Source organism: Capricornis sumatraensis, chromosome 7, assembly GCF_032405125.1.
Source record: "Capricornis sumatraensis isolate serow.1 chromosome 7, serow.2, whole genome shotgun sequence".
NCBI classification, from domain to species: domain Eukaryota; kingdom Metazoa; phylum Chordata; class Mammalia; order Artiodactyla; family Bovidae; genus Capricornis; species Capricornis sumatraensis.
The window spans coordinates 27,536,513-27,554,163 of record NC_091075.1 but is presented as its reverse complement, the minus strand read 5'-3'; the positions used below and the strand labels follow the sequence as shown (position 1 = coordinate 27,554,163).

Sequence of the window (17,651 nt, the reverse complement as noted above, 5' to 3'; positions counted from 1 at the left end):
CCGCGTGTTGCGTGAGGCAGTGTGGGTGTCCTCAGGGGTGGCTACCTAACTTTGCCTGTTTCCTGACTGACAACACTCCTGCCAGTGCCTAGGGCCGGGCTGGTGAGTGTCAGTGGGAGGAGTAACCAAGTTTCACTTCCTTGCTGGTTGGAGACTTGCAGCCGCAGCCGGCTTGGGTCTCACCAAGAGGGGAGACCGTGAGGAACAGCAGAGCCGTCCCTCTCTGCCGCTTACCCAGAGCACCTTGGCAGGGGCTTTGTGGACGTGAGGGGCGTGAATGGGCAGAGCAGACTATCTAGAAGGGAAGATGAGCACCCAGGATCCCTCAGAGCTGTGGAGCAGGTCGGATGGAGAAGCGGAGCTGCTCCAGGACTTGGGGTAAGAGGGCAGGTCCCCTTCTCCAGGAGGTTCTTGGGGGAACCTTAACTCACGGCTCTGACCTGAATGCTCAGCTTGATGAGTGATTACCTTAGTACTGTCTCTCTCTGCCTGCCAACCTTCCATCCTTTTTACTCAAAGGACAGTAGATACTCATCTCTGTGTGGGGCCAATCCCACTGTGAAAGCATGTATCATCTTTGCAGATCTAAAAATAAGGAGGTGGAGAAAATGGGACAAAAATAAAATATTGGAAATTCTTTGAGATTACGGACAGAATTGGGCTGTGGTCACTGATGTTGCTGGGTTTCCTTGTTGTTATTGATCTGGTTTATAAATAAATGTGCTGTTAAACAGTTCTGAGCTCCAAGCTGTGAAATAAACAGAAAGCCTAGACCCTGCCATAAGGGAGAGGGACTTTTTCAAAAGAGAAAGAATGAGGAAGTGTGTGCAGCCGTGTCCCATATGCGTTTCTTTCTCCCAACACTACACTTGTGACCTCTTGTATGCACGCATGTCTGGAAGGACAACTTTGACCCTTTCAAATACTAACAAGTCAGGAAGGGGATAAACTTTCTGCCCCAAACAGGCTGTACATTTAGGTAGGTGAAGTCATCGTAGTCCTGTCTTTAGAAAGGGACCAGACGAGACAGTTCCTCAGGATACTTAATAAAAGAAGCAAGTATTGCACAAGAGAAGGGCAGGGGATTTCCTAGAGAAACTGCTCCTTTCCCCGGATGCACCAGGAATAGACTGGCAAGGCTGGTTTTGACACCTGTGATTCCAGAGAGGCAAGCCTTGCACCTGCTGTCCTACTAAACAGCTCTGATCTTCACAAACACCCAAGGACAGAGGACCTTTACTCATCTCCATCTTACAAAGGAAGGAAACAAGCACCAAAGGGACTGAATAAGTTCCAGCAGTCACCAATCAATTACGAGTCAGGTTTCTAATCTGCCAGGTCTGTGTTCTTAATCAGAGAAAAACTGGGGATGAACTCTCTCTCCTTGAAGACCGCAGAGATTGTATCTTTTGGAGTTGTATTACTATAAGAGTTCTCAACAAGTCCTGTCTTTATTAATAGATTTTAAGCTTGAGGTCTCAGAATTGAACTCTACCTTCATAAGGTAAATCAGACATAACAGCCAGATTTTTCAGTAAAGGACACTCCCCTTATGGGGAGTGGAGTCAGAGCTCCAGGACACTTCTAGCCTCCTGGACCGAATCCCCAAACAGCAGAGGTCAAATGCCCCCTGAGCATCCAAAACAGTCATCACAGAGCCGAGGCATGAAAGCGGGAAGCTGGGCTCTCACTTAGATCTTTATTAACTTATTAAACTATCATTCTTTATGCAATGGGTTATCTAGATTCCCAGCCCACAATTGGTAGGAAGCCCCAAAGGAGAAAAGACAGAGGAAATACTCAGCTCTGCTCCCTTAATTCAACAATCCTTGAACTGAGGCTCTGTGATTGAGTACCCTTGGCACTCACTTCAGTGACAAAGATGAGCTAATGCTGTCTCTTCTCCCCACCTTAGTGCCCATAGCAAGAAATGACTACAGGTAAAACCCACCAGGAAACAGGAGTCTTTCCTCTACATGTGGAGATGGACATCCACTGTAACGCCCAGTTACCCCCAAAAGGTGCTTTTATGTCCAGACCTCTCTATTTCAGGAGGCCTGGAAATGTCTTTAACATGGGAGGATGATTTCTGTAACAACAGGCCAGCTACAGTTGTCTAGGGAAATTGCTCTACAGTTGTGTTTCTTAACCTTGGCCATGAACTAGTATAACCTAAGGAGTTTAAAAAAATTCCCTGCCCAGGCCACCCACCAGACAAATGACATCAGTGTCTTGGGAGGAGAGCATTTTCTTTGTAAAGTTTCCAAGTGATTCCAGAGGGAGACTGAAGCTGAGAATCCCTGCACAGAACAGAAATCCGTCAGAATCACTGAGTCAATGTGGCTTTGTTTTTCATTTGTTGAGTATGTACATGAGGAATCTTAAAGCCATAAATAAATAGATACTGATATTTCATTTGTGGGTTTGGGAGCATTTTTTTTACCAGTTTTTTACAGATATATTTAATAGATCATAGAATTCACTCATTTCTAGTGTACAGTTCAATAATTTGTAGTGGCCTTAAAGAGTGCTACAACCATCGCCATAAACCAATTTTATAACATTTTCATCATCCTGATAAGAACCCAAAAGAGCATTTTTTTTTTTTAATACTCAGTGTTGGGTAAATATATCACCTGGCTGGTGGATGGCCCTGTTTCCCAGGTATAAATACTCTGACCATGGGCATTTTCAAGCTGCCAAAGGTTTAACAACAAGCTTACAAAGTCCCTGACAATTTAATAATGGACTTGAGCTCTTGTCCCTCTAGGACAATCCTGATACACTTCTCGTCGGTCATAGGATCTGAGAAAACTTGAAAATGACTTCTTGTCTCTGGCGGAATTCTGCATAAAGTGAAACTTCTTCTTTGAACCTATAAGCTACTGGTTAGGTAGAATCTACCCCCAAATAGAATGTGGAGGCTCAATGATGTCTGACTCTTTGCAACTCCATGGACTGTAGCCCACCAGACTCTTCTGTCCTTGGAATTTTCCAGGCAAGAATACTGGAACAGGTTGCCATATATTACTCCAAGTGATCTTCATGACTCAAGGATCAATCTAACCTGTGTCTCTTGCATCACCTACATTGGCAGGCAGATTCTTTACTACTGTGCCACCTCGGAATCCAGCTACTCCTAAACTTCTAATTAATTCAGTTTTTCAAATGTTCCCTAAAAACAAAATGATTTAATGCAGTTGGTAGATAAAAAGGGGCTGATTTTATTACCTTCATTTTAAAGTTGTTTTTAAAAGGATTATTTGAATAGTTAGATAGATTCTTAATGTTTGTATTTTTGATAGAGACAAACAGATAAGGTGATGGTTAAATGGAAGATATGTTATGCATTTTTGTTCTTCGGTCCCTGTTTTCCTCCGGGCTCTGGAATCTGTCAGCTCTGTAAATTAGACCCTGAATTGCAGCAGCTCCATCCCCTGCCTTTCTAGGACACACATGACTTGCACAGAAGATGCGTTTATTCTCTCTAAAGTACCTAAGTTAAGCAACTTGGATGCATTTCTGTGTCTCATTTGTCGAGTGTCAGCCTAAAAACATTTTTTTCTTCACCCTAAACATATTCACGCAGCCAGAAGCAAAGGGGAAATAACACAATCTGCAATGGTCGCTCAGCCTCACTTACACACCGGCTGAATGGGGGTGGGGGGAAGGTGGGAAGGGAGGGGCAAGGGCCGTGGAGGATCCGTGTCAAGGAGAAGGTGGGCAGGGAACAGAGGGCAGGCTGTGTGAGGCTTTCAAAATCAAGTGATGGGGAAAGGAAACAAACAATGACGATTCGAGACGCCACCTAAGGAACAGACTAGGCTAGAATGCTAATCAGTGTAGTGTGTCCAACTCTCGGGACCCCGCGGACTGTAGGCCCGCCAGGCGCCTGGAATTTTCTAGGCAAGAATACCGCAGTGAGTGTTCCCTTCTCCAGGGGATCGTCCCCATTGAAGGGCTTCCCTGGTGGCTCAGACGGTAAAGAATCTGCCTTCAATGCTTGAAACCCAGGATCGATCCCTGGGTCGGGAAGATTCCCTGGAGAAGGGAATGGCAGCCCAATCCCATATTCTTGCCTGGAGAATTCCAAGGACAGAGGAGGAGCCTGGTGTGCCCCAGTCCATGGGGTTGAAATGAGTCAGACCAACAAAGCGATTAACAGTTTCACTTTCATTTTAACTATTTAAAATTCCCGCAATTCTTTTATTATAACAAAAGTTCCTACAAAACAGTGTAGGAATGGTGTAGGTTAGTAGTTTGTTAAAAGATGCTCTCTTGCAAACGGTATAACTACAGACACAAAATAAAAATATTTTAGGATATTTTAAAACTAAATATTCATGGGGACTTCCCTGGTGGTCCAGAGATTACAAGAGACATGGGTTTAATCCCTGGTTGCAGAACTAAGATACCACATGCTGTGGGGCCAAAATGTAAAAAGAATAGAAAAAAATTATTCAAATTATCTAGTCTTACATATTCCTTCAAGTGAGAAATATAGTAAATATTCCTTTAAAAAATATTCTTTTGTTATATATATACTTTCCCAAGTATCAAATTTGATAAGAAAGTATCTGTGTTTGGCTGTGTTGGTCAAAGTCAAGAAAGTAGATTCTAAGCTCTGGATATTAAAATAAATTCATTAAAAAGCCTCTCACTTCTCACCTCTAAGAGAAGATTAGACCAGATGAAGGGTCAGCAAACATTTTTGTCAAAACCCAGGTTATAAATATTTCAGACTTTGCAGGCTTTATGACTTATGCTTCAGCTACTTACATCTGCCCTTGTGGGGTAAAAACAGCCATGGATAACACAAAAATAAATGACTATGATGGTGTGCAAACACAATGTTATTTAAGGACCTACCCTAAAATTTGAATTTCATATAATTTTCATGAATCACAAAATATTCTTTTTTTTCCCTCTAACTGTTTAAGTATAAATCTCCACTTGGCTCACAGTCGAAACAAAAACTTGTACCTTGGCAGGAATTGGCCCTCAGATGATGACTTGCTGACCTAGGGACTGAGTAATAACAACCAAAGCAAGTTCTCACGGCGAGGGCAAGGCAGGCATTTTGCATACACTCACCCTGGTCTTTGAATGATACTGATGCTCCAGCTCTATATCCAAGGAGACTCATCAGCAGAGCAATCAGACTGCCTGGCATCCTAGAGAATCTGGGTCCCCAGGCCATGCTTATCCCATGGAACCAGGTTGTTCTCCTGTTCTGAGTCATGTGCCAGCCCCAGGCCATTCACATCATTTGACCTTCCCAATACCAGCATCAGCACAGTGTGATTATGCTCATTTCATAAATTCAGGAGGTGACTTCAAGTCAGTCAAGTGAACTATCTCTAGGTCACAGACCTCAATGTTGGTGCCCTGACAGTGCCTAGGAACCTGCTCCAAAGCTGCTACTCCTTCCACGAGATGAAAGAAGGCAAATGTTCTGAGAATGGCAATTAGTCATTGCTGGATGCTCACCATATACCAGGCATTATTTTTAAATTCACACATCACTGTGGATAGATACTACCACTTCTGTCATTCTTGTTTGCAAATGGAGAAATGAAGGACAGAGCTTTTATTATCACATGCCCAGGTTTACAGGCTCACAAAACTTTGAATCCGGGAGTTTGGCTCCAGAGCACACATTTTTCTCCACTAATATGGCTTCCTAATTTCTGTCAAACTTCTCTCTTCTGATTATACCTGCACTATTAGTGCTGGTGAGAACTGAGAGAGAAAAAAAAGTTCTGTGATGACTACCACCAAAATGTTTTTTTTTTTTTTTTTACTAAAAGACATTATTCTTTCACATTCTTCATATAATAAATATGCACACAAAGCCAGATCAATACCCTAATTCATCAGAACTTTTAAAAATTGAGGGTAGATTCCTTTCTTCTAGGCTAGACAAATTGAGTAAGCTAAGAAAAACATGGTAGAGTCAAAGCTTTAAAGGAACCTGTTTACTTGATACCAAGTAGAGCAATGAAGCTTGTTCCTCTTCTGGCACAGTTCTGTAATCTTGGACTCTAAACATGAGGGTGATTCTCTTGTGGCTGAGCAAGAGTATGTAACTTGTAGTGCACAGTTCGATCTCCGCTTGAAGCAATTGAATTTCCTCTTTGCTTGTTGTGTTTCTGTTCCTCTATGGGTAACGGTGACTTCCTCCCACTTACATGTGGAAGTCTGGCCACACAGGTTCTCCACACTGGGTGGGGTCACTTTGTTTCATTCATTCTCCCTTCTATTCCTTCATAGATCAGTCTGTTGAATGATGACATTAAGCAAGGCAATTGTGGGAGATGCTAGCAGTAAGAGGTGGCTATCCCCTGGAGGAGTTTACAGTGCAGAGGACAGGGCGTGCCAGTGTGGGTGGAGTTAGAAGGCAGGGTAGAGGGGCCGGGGTCCTCACTGCGTCTACACAAGGCTCATGGCAGATGGCCGGAAGGAAGGAGATCCATAGAGATTCTGTCAATTGAAGGCAGAGAGAGAGACATTTTCTAAAGAGAAAATGGCATGAATAACACAGTAGAAGGGGGAAAGCATGTGGATATTCAGAAAATGAAAACCATCCACATGGGCTTGGGGCTGGGAGGGTCATTACTCAGCCTTCAGCCTGACTCTGGTCTTCACCTCTGAGAGACCCCACCTTCGCTACATTCTTTGAGAACGTTTCCACCTGGCTGTCCTCTTCTGGTTTCTAGTTTCTTACCCCCCCCTTTTTTTTTCAAACCTGGGTTAATTTCTTTTTCCCACCAACTCCCTCCCACAACTGTCCCTTCAGCTAGGATAAATTCCTGGTCTGAGCCCACACACTCCGGCTCCTGCTCCCTGATGTGGGCCCGTATCTGAACCCCACCGCAGCTGGGTAGCTGAGTCTTAGCTGTCGCCTGGTCACCTCCAGGCTCCTTGTAGCCCTGTGCCCCCAACTCCCTGCTCACTAGTGTCTGCTCCCATTCTGCCTTGTTTAAAAATCTTTAAAGTTTAAAAAACATAAAGGCAAGAGTTCAATTTGTTTTGAGAAAAATATAGCTATGTCAGACAAGGTTGCTTTTTGGAGGCACGTGCTGAATTACTTAAGATTAAAGTGCTGTGATATCTGTAATTTACTTTTAAATGTTCACTCAAAAACATAGGAAGAAAATATGACAAAAAGTTAAAAATGATTTTACCTAAAATATGGATATTATTTAAATATGTGGGTATTATTTATACTATTTTTCTACTTATATATCTGATATTATTCATCACAGTTTAAAATAATAAATGCATTAATTATTGAAAATTTGGGAACAAAGAAAAGCACCCAAAGTGACCCCCCAAATGACATATTATTCAACTTCTCTCCAGTCTTTTAAAAGCAGTTTTCTGTAAACACACACAGATGGAATTGCAGTCATACCATGTATATAATTTTGCTCTGGCTTTTTGGTACCGTATATCTTCTTCATCTATTTTTAGTTCTTTCTCAAAGGGGATTCTGGGTCTGGTCTTTCCTCAGCTAGCCTGTTTCTCTATTTTAAAATCTGAATATTTAGACTGGTCCAAATTCCAGAAAGCCTTAAATAGATCAGGAGTTTGGACTTCAGTCAAACTTCATTTGACAGTATGGAAATATTGAACATTTTCAGGAACGTGGAATTGTGTGGCCACCATGCTTTGTTTTGGGATAGATTAACCTGGGAGTTGAGCATGGTGCATAGCAATGAGTTCAGAGCCAAGAAAGCCAACAAGTGAGGGAGTTTACAGATCTGTGAATAAGAAACTAGAGTGAGGATCTGGGAATAGTAAGGAAGGAACAGGGGTGGATGCCAGTAATTCCTCTGAGCTAAAAACATAAGGGATTCATATCCAAATAAGAATGAGTTCTGCTTTTGTATAGTTTTTCAAAATGACATAAAAAATTTTTGTCAGTCTTAATGTCATGAATGCCTTCTAATTCATCCATTGTTTGCTCTATCACTATAAAAATCTAAAGGTGCCTGAGTCTCATTTTACTGCTCATAGCATTCTGACTCACCACCAGTTTTGTCTATGTTTTGGATTAATTCTCCACATAGTCTTAGAACCATTTCCAGATGATGTCAGTCCTAAGGCCCTCAGAGGTTTGGACATCTGCTCCAGGCTGAGCACTGAGTCCTCCTTTTGACAATGAGCAACGTAGGGGCAGGGCTGTAGGTTATACATCTTGGTCTATTCCATCCAAGCCCAGCACTTGACAAAGAGCAGATGTCTAAATATCTGAATTGTCTCAAGTTGGGTCAAAACCAAGACAAGAACTCAAGGTCCCTGACTTCAGTTTTCCACACCAACACTGGTGATGTACTTGTATATATTACCCCTAGACTCACTCAGTCCTCTTAACAAATGGTTTACCTGCTGGGGAAAATTGACCTCAGTTGGAGGCACCATCTAAATAATGAAATAGACAGGAGATAATGAAACAAGGATCTTTCTTTTTTTACATTCCCCCAAAGTTTGGGACCTTTTCCTATAGATGTAGCTTCCTGAAAGTGGCCATCTCTGTCTCCTGTCCCAGCCCACAGTGGTAGGTTGTCAATGGCAACTACAGTCTGAGGACAATTATCCACCCTGAAGCAGCATTGCGTGATGTTTAGGTTGTAAGGGAAACCACACTAAGTGCAGAGTCAAGCTTGCTTCCACTCAGATATGAGCCTTCTTGAGAGAGCCTCTGGTTTGGGATGTCTGCCCAGTCATTCAAGTCCCCCTCAAGCTCTTATCCATGAAACGGTTTTTCTAGCCAGTCTCTGAAATTTGGTTCCAGGTCCCAATCACACATTCCCTGACCCCCAGCCACAGGGAGAACAATGATGCTCTTTCGGTTTTACAGCCGTTTATGCACACTGCAGGCGGACCTGGGGACTGGACAGGATCTCCGCTGGGATGAGATGCACTTTGCCCTCATTCCCCACCCTCCCCATTCCTGGTGGCTCTGCCCTAGGGTCCCACGTGTCTCCAACCTCCCTGGGTCCACTGACCCAAGTCAGGCTCTGTGGGTCTGTGTCCTTCTGTCACTTGGAGTTCTCCACTTCTGTGTCTGGATCACTCTGGGTGGGTCTCTGTTAGTCCCTAGGTGTTTCTGGCCGCCTATGTGAGCCTCTGTGTGTGCCTTTCTCGGTCTCCAGTTCTCTGTGTCTCTCTTTCTACAGTTCTTGGCTTATGTGTCTCTGATCCTTTGTTTCCCTCTGTGTCTCTGGATTTCCGGGTCTCTGGCTCTCTTTCTGTGTTTCCACCCCTCAGAACTTCTTGTCTCACTGCTCAGTCTCCTTCAAGAACAGGTTTGGCCTGGTTTCCGACTCCCACAGAATTATCACACCCATTCAGTCTGTTTCCTTTTAGCTGGGCCTTGGCTCCACAAGAAAACACTGGAGGCCCCACCTTCAGTGCATTGTGTGGCCAGAGACTACCCCGGCTCTGCCGTCACTCAGGTGTGCTTCCTAAAGCCCGGGGCAGCTGGCCGCCCCATCTAGCTCTGCTACTATCATTTGTAAACGTGGGCATTTAGAATGCCAATGGACACTGCCTCGGACCAGCTGGTTCCATCACAGAATCCTCCTGATTGGAGACTGTGGTGAGTCTTTCTACAACTGCCCCATGTATCACACTATGATACACAGAGCTTTCAAACTTCTTTGCCAAGCCTCTGCTTGGTTCTGTTTATTTGGATGGGATCCTTTGCTATGATCAACAGAAAGATGAGCCCACATCTGTGAACAGCGGACTTAACATGCTCATGTGGACAGTACCACATTGTCACATAAAATATGCCACAGCCTGACTATGGTACCAATTTCACTACTGATATCTTCTGAGCTGATAAGACATTTCCTTTTCCTTAACCCATGATTTCTGATGGCCAAGTGCTTCATTTTTTCAGGAAATCAAAGTATCTAACACTGCTGCTGCTGCTAAGTTGCTTCAGTCGTGTCTGACTCTGTGCGACCCCGAGAAAAAAATGAATACAAAAGCAATCCCATGGAGGGACTCAAGCACAGAGGATGAAGTAGCCTGAGTTAAGATGGCTTAGGTTGAGATTGCCTAACAGATTCATTTTTTTGTGTTGTTCTATCATCATTGTGTTCAGACGATTCTGAGGGCAAGCATAAACTTAGCAAGGAAGAAGACAGAGAGCGCAGAGACGTCCCTTGTGGTCCTGTGGCTAAGACTCTGTGCTCCCAATGCAGGAGGCTGGCTCTATTCCTGGTCAGGGAATTAGATCCCACATGCTGCAACTAAGAGTTTGTGTACTTCACTAAAGATTTCAGATGCTGCCACGAAGACTGAAGATCCTGAGGGCCTCAACTAAGACCTGCACAGCCAAATAAATTTAAAAAAAGAAAAAGAAAGAAAGAAAAGGGGAGTGCATCATATGTTATGAATTTGCCATCTTTGGTCTAGAGCGTTCAGAAAGTATGTCAGTGCCATTCAAAAGTGAGAATAATTTTCAGAACTGTTTCTTTTGCATTCTAAAGCTTCTCAAATATAATCTATTTAAGTTTTTGATTAAGAAGGCTTGCCATCTTACTTTTTGTCTAGAAAAGAAAATGCTTATCATGAACACAAAAAAAAGTGAGCGTAATTTTGAAAATGAATAAAAAGTGAAAATTCTCGAAAGAGTGCTTTTGTTGGCTGTTCAACTCCAGAGCCTATAAGCTGTTTTCACACAAGCAGGACTTTCTGTTATTGTTTTGGGTTAAAATATATGTCCTCATAAGTCTGAAGGGACAGAATCTTATTTCTATGTCACTTCTCTTTGGCAGGAAGGGGGAAAATAGGTATTTAAATATGTAAATAATCTGTAGACATCAGTTAGGAAGAAATTTTCTCCCCGAGATGTATATAACCCAAACCGGATGTATGGCTCATGTTTTAATATGTAAGAGTGGTTTCTGTGTCCACTTGGTCCTCCAGTGTTATTTTGCATTGTTCCTCAATATAGACCCTCTGTTCCAGGTAGGCATTGTGTTATCTATAGACCCATGCATGTGTCAACCCCAGTGCCTTTGCTTATGCTACCGCTCCTGTTGGAATGCTCTTTTTTCTTATACTTGATGAATTCTGTATCTATTCTTCAAGTTCCAACTCATGGTCTTCCTCCTCCATGAAGCTTTCCTTGATCATTTCATCTCCTCAGGAGCTCCCCCTTCTATATCATTTATTGTCCATCTCACTAAGATACCAGCTATCTGGGGACTTTTTAAAAATTAAATTAGCCACAGACCCTTCTCTTTTCTTCCTAAGTACTGTGAAGCCACTTAGTATACTCTGCTCTCTTTGTCTCCCTCTTTAATACTACATACAGTACACTCAAACCATCAAGACTGTTGAAGTGGATTAAAGTTTTTAGGACCAAGAGTCCTTCAACTCTGTGCTTCTCAAACTCTAAACTCATACCAATCATGTAGAGCTCGTGATGAAAACAGATTATAATTCAGGGGGTCCAGGAATGTGAATGTGCTAATGTGAATTCCTAACAAAATCTCAGGGTTCTGAATGACAAAAGACTTCACGTTGTTTTTCAAACATCAGATACAACCCAAGCACGTCCTTAAAGTTAATTTAGTGTATCACAATCAATATTTGTTGAAAAGAAATAGAAAAGAAAATAGTAAACAGCATTTAAAAGGATAGTATTGTTTCCTATAACACTTTTTGGGTTTTTTGTATGTATGTTTATAATGTAACTGTGTATACACACACACACACGCACAGATGCAAAATATATTTTATGCTGTTGGTTAATTCAAAGAGCTTGAAATCTTCTCTTTCAAAGGACAGAGTGGAATGAGAAATAATTGTATCAACAAATTAAGTTAAGACAATTAAACTCAAAGGGATAAGAAACCATGAAGACTCCAGTATGGTGGGGCAGTTTCCCAGAAGGCTCTAGCACAAAGGTCACTGGAATGAGAGAAGAGGCAGAACTGAGGATGGGGTTTCTGGATGGAGCTCGTCTGTTTTGTCTGTGGTTGAGCTTATTTCCTGTATCTCACTGAGAGGCAGCTATGAAAAGTCTTTAGTGGGTGGATGTTTCCTAATTTGTTAATGTATCATGGAAGGGATAACACCACAGTTTCCTTCAAGGCCAGGTGCGGGTTTGATAAGCTAGTAAGCCCAGTACAAATATTCTTTGGAAGTTTGGTAAGCTTTTGTTGACTGTATTGCCCTTGAGCCATTTATGATAACATGTGGACCTTGGGAGAAAAGAAAATACAACATTGCTTCAAATGTATTGTTGTAAAGAGTAGTTTCTGGCTCTTTTTCACTTCTTCAGGGACAATGAGACAAAACTTTTTTTTCTTTTAAGTTTCTGGAAAATGAACCTTATCCCAAACAGCAGAGGAGTTGTATTCCCAGCAACCAACACAATGTCTAGAATATTCATAACTGTTGTTCAGTCGCTCAATTGTGTCTGACTCTTTGCAACCCTATGGACTGTAGTCCTCCAGGCTCCTCTGTCCATGGGATTTCCTAGGCAAGAATACTGGAGTAGGTTACCATTTTCTTCTCCAGGGGATCTTATGGACCCAGGGATCTAAACCTGCACCTCCTGCATTGGCAGATGGATTCTTTACCACTAAGCCACCAAGGAAGACCCATGTATGTTGTATCAACTGCAAAGATTGTATCTTGCTCTCTTCTGCAAAAGTTAAAGAATCATATAAGAGGTTTATTAAAGAAGTCAATGTTCCAGCATGAAAATAAGAGAGTTTTCCTACCAGGTGTTATTATTAGTCACTTTGACAGATGAGAAAGATGGAGGTTGCTACTTGCATGGAGTCACAACCAATGCGTCAGAGGTCACTGGGGCAGATGGACTCATCACTGAGGAAATAGGGGAGATAAAGGCGTGCTCTTGCCTCACAAAATTTTTGCGGCTACCGCATGGGTGTTTGTGAGCCAGGTTGACTGCGTATTAGCATTCTTTTTCACTTGGCAGTTCCCAGCAGTAAAAAAGGTTTTTTATTGCACTAAATTCTAAAAACATCATCTAATGCAGCTGGCGGAGATGTGGGAGAGCCACAGAGGAACAGGACTTGTTTAGGGGTTTTAATCAGCAGCAGGTCCAGAGTGAATCAGCAGTGTGATGCAACTGTTGAAAAACGACTGCAATCTTGGGTTGCCTTGCAACGTACCCGACGGCTGGAATAAGGAGAGCCTCTGGGCTTTTGGGTTACATATCAAATCTTACCTTGAAGATAGATTTTAAATATTTGGAAAGTATTCAGAGGAGACAAGTTCTCTGGGTGATCAAGGGACTAAAAGTCTATCATAAAAGGAGAAGTTGAAGATGATGTAAACAAAAGCGAGAACATTTTAAACACTTCTAACTGTCTGTGTAAGTGACATCTATTTAACTCCAAGAAGTAACTTTGAGACCATCTATTGAAAGCTGTACATCAGGGAACAGTAGACTGATGTAGGCAAGGGTTTTCTGGCTGTAAATCATAGAAGTGTGTACAGGTTTGCCTGTATAAGCAGTGAGTTCCCCGTTACTAGCAATATGTAAACGAAGATTAGATAAGAATCTTACTAGGGTTGAGACTTTGCCCACACATTGTACAAAAATTAGAAATATAAACCAAATTGTTGGCGATTAGGGATTAAATGTAGCTTTTATTTACTAAGTCAAACATTTGAATTGTTTACTCTAAAAAAAAAAAGCTGATGAGACTTTTGTAATCACCAGAAGTGAGTTTACTGTGAAGTCAATGAAGCTTCATCTTCAGGGCCTCTGTCTTGCACAGACCCTACTGAGGTAGTTAAAATAAATGCATCAGTTGGAAGATTAGTCCCTGAGCATTAAAATTTTAAATACCTTTACAGCTCATTTATGAAAAGAATTTGATAGAGGTTCTCAATTTTTCCAACAATCCTAAAAACTTAATTATCAACATCACATTATGAAGTTGAAAATAACTTTTCTCTGCTATCTATAATTTAAAAAATTATAGGTGAAAGACTGAATTTTTCTGTTCTCTCTATAGAAAATTACAGTAAAACATTGTTTTACATGAAAAAATAAAGATGATATGGCCAAAAGTGTAGAGAAAAAAGTATGGAGGTGTATTAAACAGGTATTTAATGAATATAAGTTGTTTTCTCAGTTTTTCACCTTTTTATTTTTTTAATTTGTGATATAATTGACATATAACATTATATTTGTTTCCGGGATATAACATAATGATTCGATATTTGTGTATATTGCAAAATGAACACCACAGTAAGTTCAGTTAACATCCATCACCACATGGGTAACAAAACATTTTTTCTTGTGATGAGAACTTTCAAGAGGAAATTTGTACCGTTTGATATTCTTTATTCATTTTACTACCCCCTCAACATGCATCTCCAGCATTCACCAATCTCTTCTCTATATCTGCGAACTTGGTGTTTTGTTTCTTTTTTGTTGTTTTATTTTTTCTTATTTTTCATAGCTAAATGTTGGTGTATTTCATTCTTTATTAATTGAAATATAGGTGGCACAGTGCTAAAGAATCCGCCTGCCAATGCTCAATCCCTGGGTTGGGAAGATCCCCTGGAGTAGGAAATGGCACCCTTTATTCTCCATTATTGTTGCCTGGAAGAAGATTCCATGGACAGAGGAGCTTGGTGGGCTATGGTCCATGGGGTCACAAAGAGTTGGACATGACTGAGCGACTGAACACACATACATATAGCTGATATACACCATTATGTTAGTTTCAGAAGTACTACATAGTGACTTGACATTTGTATACATTATGGAATGATCACCACAATAAGTCTAGCAACCATCTGTCCTCTACAAAGTTCTTACAATATTATCACCGATATTCCTTATGCTGTATATTACATCCCTGTGGCTTATTTATTTTTTAACCAGACGTGATCACCTACACCTGATTCACACACAATCCTTTCCTTTCTGGAAACTGTACATTTGTTTTCTGGATCTATGAATCTGTTCTGTTCTGTTTGGTTGGTTGTTTTGTATTTTAGATTTCCCATATAAGTGATATCATACAGTATTTGTCTTTTTTCTGTCTGACATTTTGTTTAGCACAAGGCCCTTAAGGTCCACTCATGCTGAAAATGGCCAGATTTAACTCTTTATGGCTTAATAACATTTCCCTTATCCATTCATCCATCAATGGACATTTAGGTTATTTCTGCATCTTGTCTACTGTAAATAATGCAGCAATTAACATGGTTTTTTTAAAAACATATATGTTTTCTAATTAGTGCTTCAATTTTCTTCAGATAAATACCCAAAAGTAGAATTGCCGGGTCATATAGCAGTCCTATTTTTAATTTTTTGACAAACCTCCAATCTGTTTTATATAGTGGTTGCATCAATTTACATTCCCACCAACCTTTTTTTCCACATCCTCACCAGCACTGGTTAGTTCTTGTCTTTTTGATGACAGCCATGCTAACAGGTGTGAGGTGATATCTCATTGTGGTTTTGATTTGCATTTCCCTGATGATTAGTGATGTATCTGTTGGCCATCTGTCTTTGGAAAATGTGTATTCAGATCTTCAGTCCATTTTAATATTGGATTGCTTTGGGTTGTTTTTTTTGTTTTTTTGGTTTTTTGCTATTGAGTTCTTTATCTAGTCTGAATATTAACCCCTTATTGGATATATGATTTGCAAATATTTTCTCCCATTCAGCAGGTTGCCTTTTCATTTTGTTGATGTCAGCTTTTAAAATTTGCAATTTATTATGATCTCTTACTCTAGATAATTTTTCTCTTTTGATAAATTAACATTAATTTTTCTTAAAGAGACTTCCAAATTTTACAAGTTTCAAGTCCCTTAAAATTTGAATCTTCCCTCTAAAGTCAGAATAACCAAATAAAAACACTTTAAACACAGCCCCAGTTACAGGAATTTTGACCCAAGCAATTAGTACTCTATGTAATGAGCTGTTGTGTATGCATTTTAAGCCATAAAAAGCTCTGTAGACATCAGCCAAGGAACAGTCTCAGCGTCTAGAGCCAAGCATAGGATAGCATCAATATCCTCCCAGCTTCATCTCACCATGCCTGGCTGCTGCCCCTGGGCACTCACCTGGATACTGCCCACCCCACTATGCAGGGCTCTGACCTGATACATACCTGGTGTCTGCCTGCTTCCTGGCCTTTGCTCCTGTTATTCCCTTTGCACAGATAGCTCCCTGAACAATTGTAGCTCCAAATTCCACCAGACTTAAAATAGAGAAAAAGTCTCTCTCTCTCCCTCTCTCCATCCAAGTACTGGATCACTTCCAGAATTCAATTAACAGTAGTTGAATAGGTAAATAAAATAAAATAATTAAATACAATAAGCATTACCAGGGCCCTGGAGGTTGGATTAAGGTAGAAATACTGTCTTCTCTTTCAAATTTTAGTTACTCAATTAATATATGTATGTATTTTTTTTTATTAGAACAAGCTAAATTAGGAAAACTTAATCAAACTAAGGACTCTTAACACTACTCTCAATCGCGGTTCTTTCCATTAAGGACCGTTATTATGAGTTTGGAGTATATTTTATCAGCTTCCTATTTTGTGCTTTTATGTGCTTTTATATGTGTATGTATTGTATTATTTGGAGGAGATGAGAGAGATTTTTCCTTAAGCGGTTTCATACTGTAGCTGATAGTACGTTTTGGGATCTGTCGGCTCTGACGTGTGTGGACCTAAGCATTCAGTGTTTTCCCACGGGGGTGCAACTGGCATTCTGAGCGGGACAATTCTCAGTTGCTCAGAACTACATCCGTATTCACAGGGTGGCAAGCATTTTGGCATTCCCTCAAGGAGTGCTGGTTGCACCCAACCTTCTGCCCCCAACATTTGGTGACCAACACGCTCTCACCTTTTCAAATTCTGATTAACTTTTTTTTTCATAGCTTAAAAAAAAATAACTGGAGGATAATTGCTTTACAACGTTGTGCTAGTTTCTGCTGTACAAAATGTGAAACAGCTATAAGGACGCATATATCCCCTCTCTTGAGCCTCCCACCGCAATCCCACCTGTCTGGGCTGTCACAGCGCCAGGCTGAGCGCCCTGAGCTATTCAGCCGCTTCCCGCCAGCTGTCTGTTTTACACACGATAGTGTATACATGTCAGGGCCACTCTCTCAGTTCACCCCACCCTCCCCTTCCCCACTGTGCCCACCAGTCCATTCTGTATGTCCGCATCCCTTTTCCTGCCCTACAAATAGGTTCATCCGTACCATTTTTCCAGATTTCATATATAACATATGTGTTAATATTAGATACCTGTTTTTCTCTTTCTGACTTACTTCATTCCATGAGACAGACTCTAGATTCATCCACATCACTACAAATGACCCAGTTTCGCTCCTTATCTGATTAACTTTTAACAAAATCTCATCCTCTGAGCACTCAACTTTATCATCTCACTGTTGGTGAAAAATTAGGATGGCTCCTAATTTTTATTCTCGCAAATGCTTTACAGTAAACATCTTAATTCACACGTCCTTCTGTGTACTTGTGAGTGTTTCACTAATCAGACATCAGAAGTAGAGTCACTGGTTGTGTGGGCATGTCCAGTTACACTAGATATGTAAGTTTCCCTCCAACTTAACTGCCAACAGTAGATGATAATATCCGTTGCCCCTAAAT

At 41.1% G+C, this 17,651-nt stretch overlaps 1 protein-coding gene across 1 annotated transcript in view; it reads left to right on the top strand.

Moving 5' to 3' along the window:
- The first annotated feature begins 277 nt into the window (after nucleotides 1-277).
- DAPP1 (dual adaptor of phosphotyrosine and 3-phosphoinositides 1) overlaps nucleotides 278-17,651 on the top strand; it is a 54,152-nt gene continuing 36,778 nt past the window's right edge. The window contains exon 1 of the mRNA XM_068975600.1: nucleotides 278-378. Within this exon, the coding sequence (XP_068831701.1) occupies nucleotides 278-378 (101 nt within the window). The remainder of the gene's footprint in view (nucleotides 379-17,651) is intronic.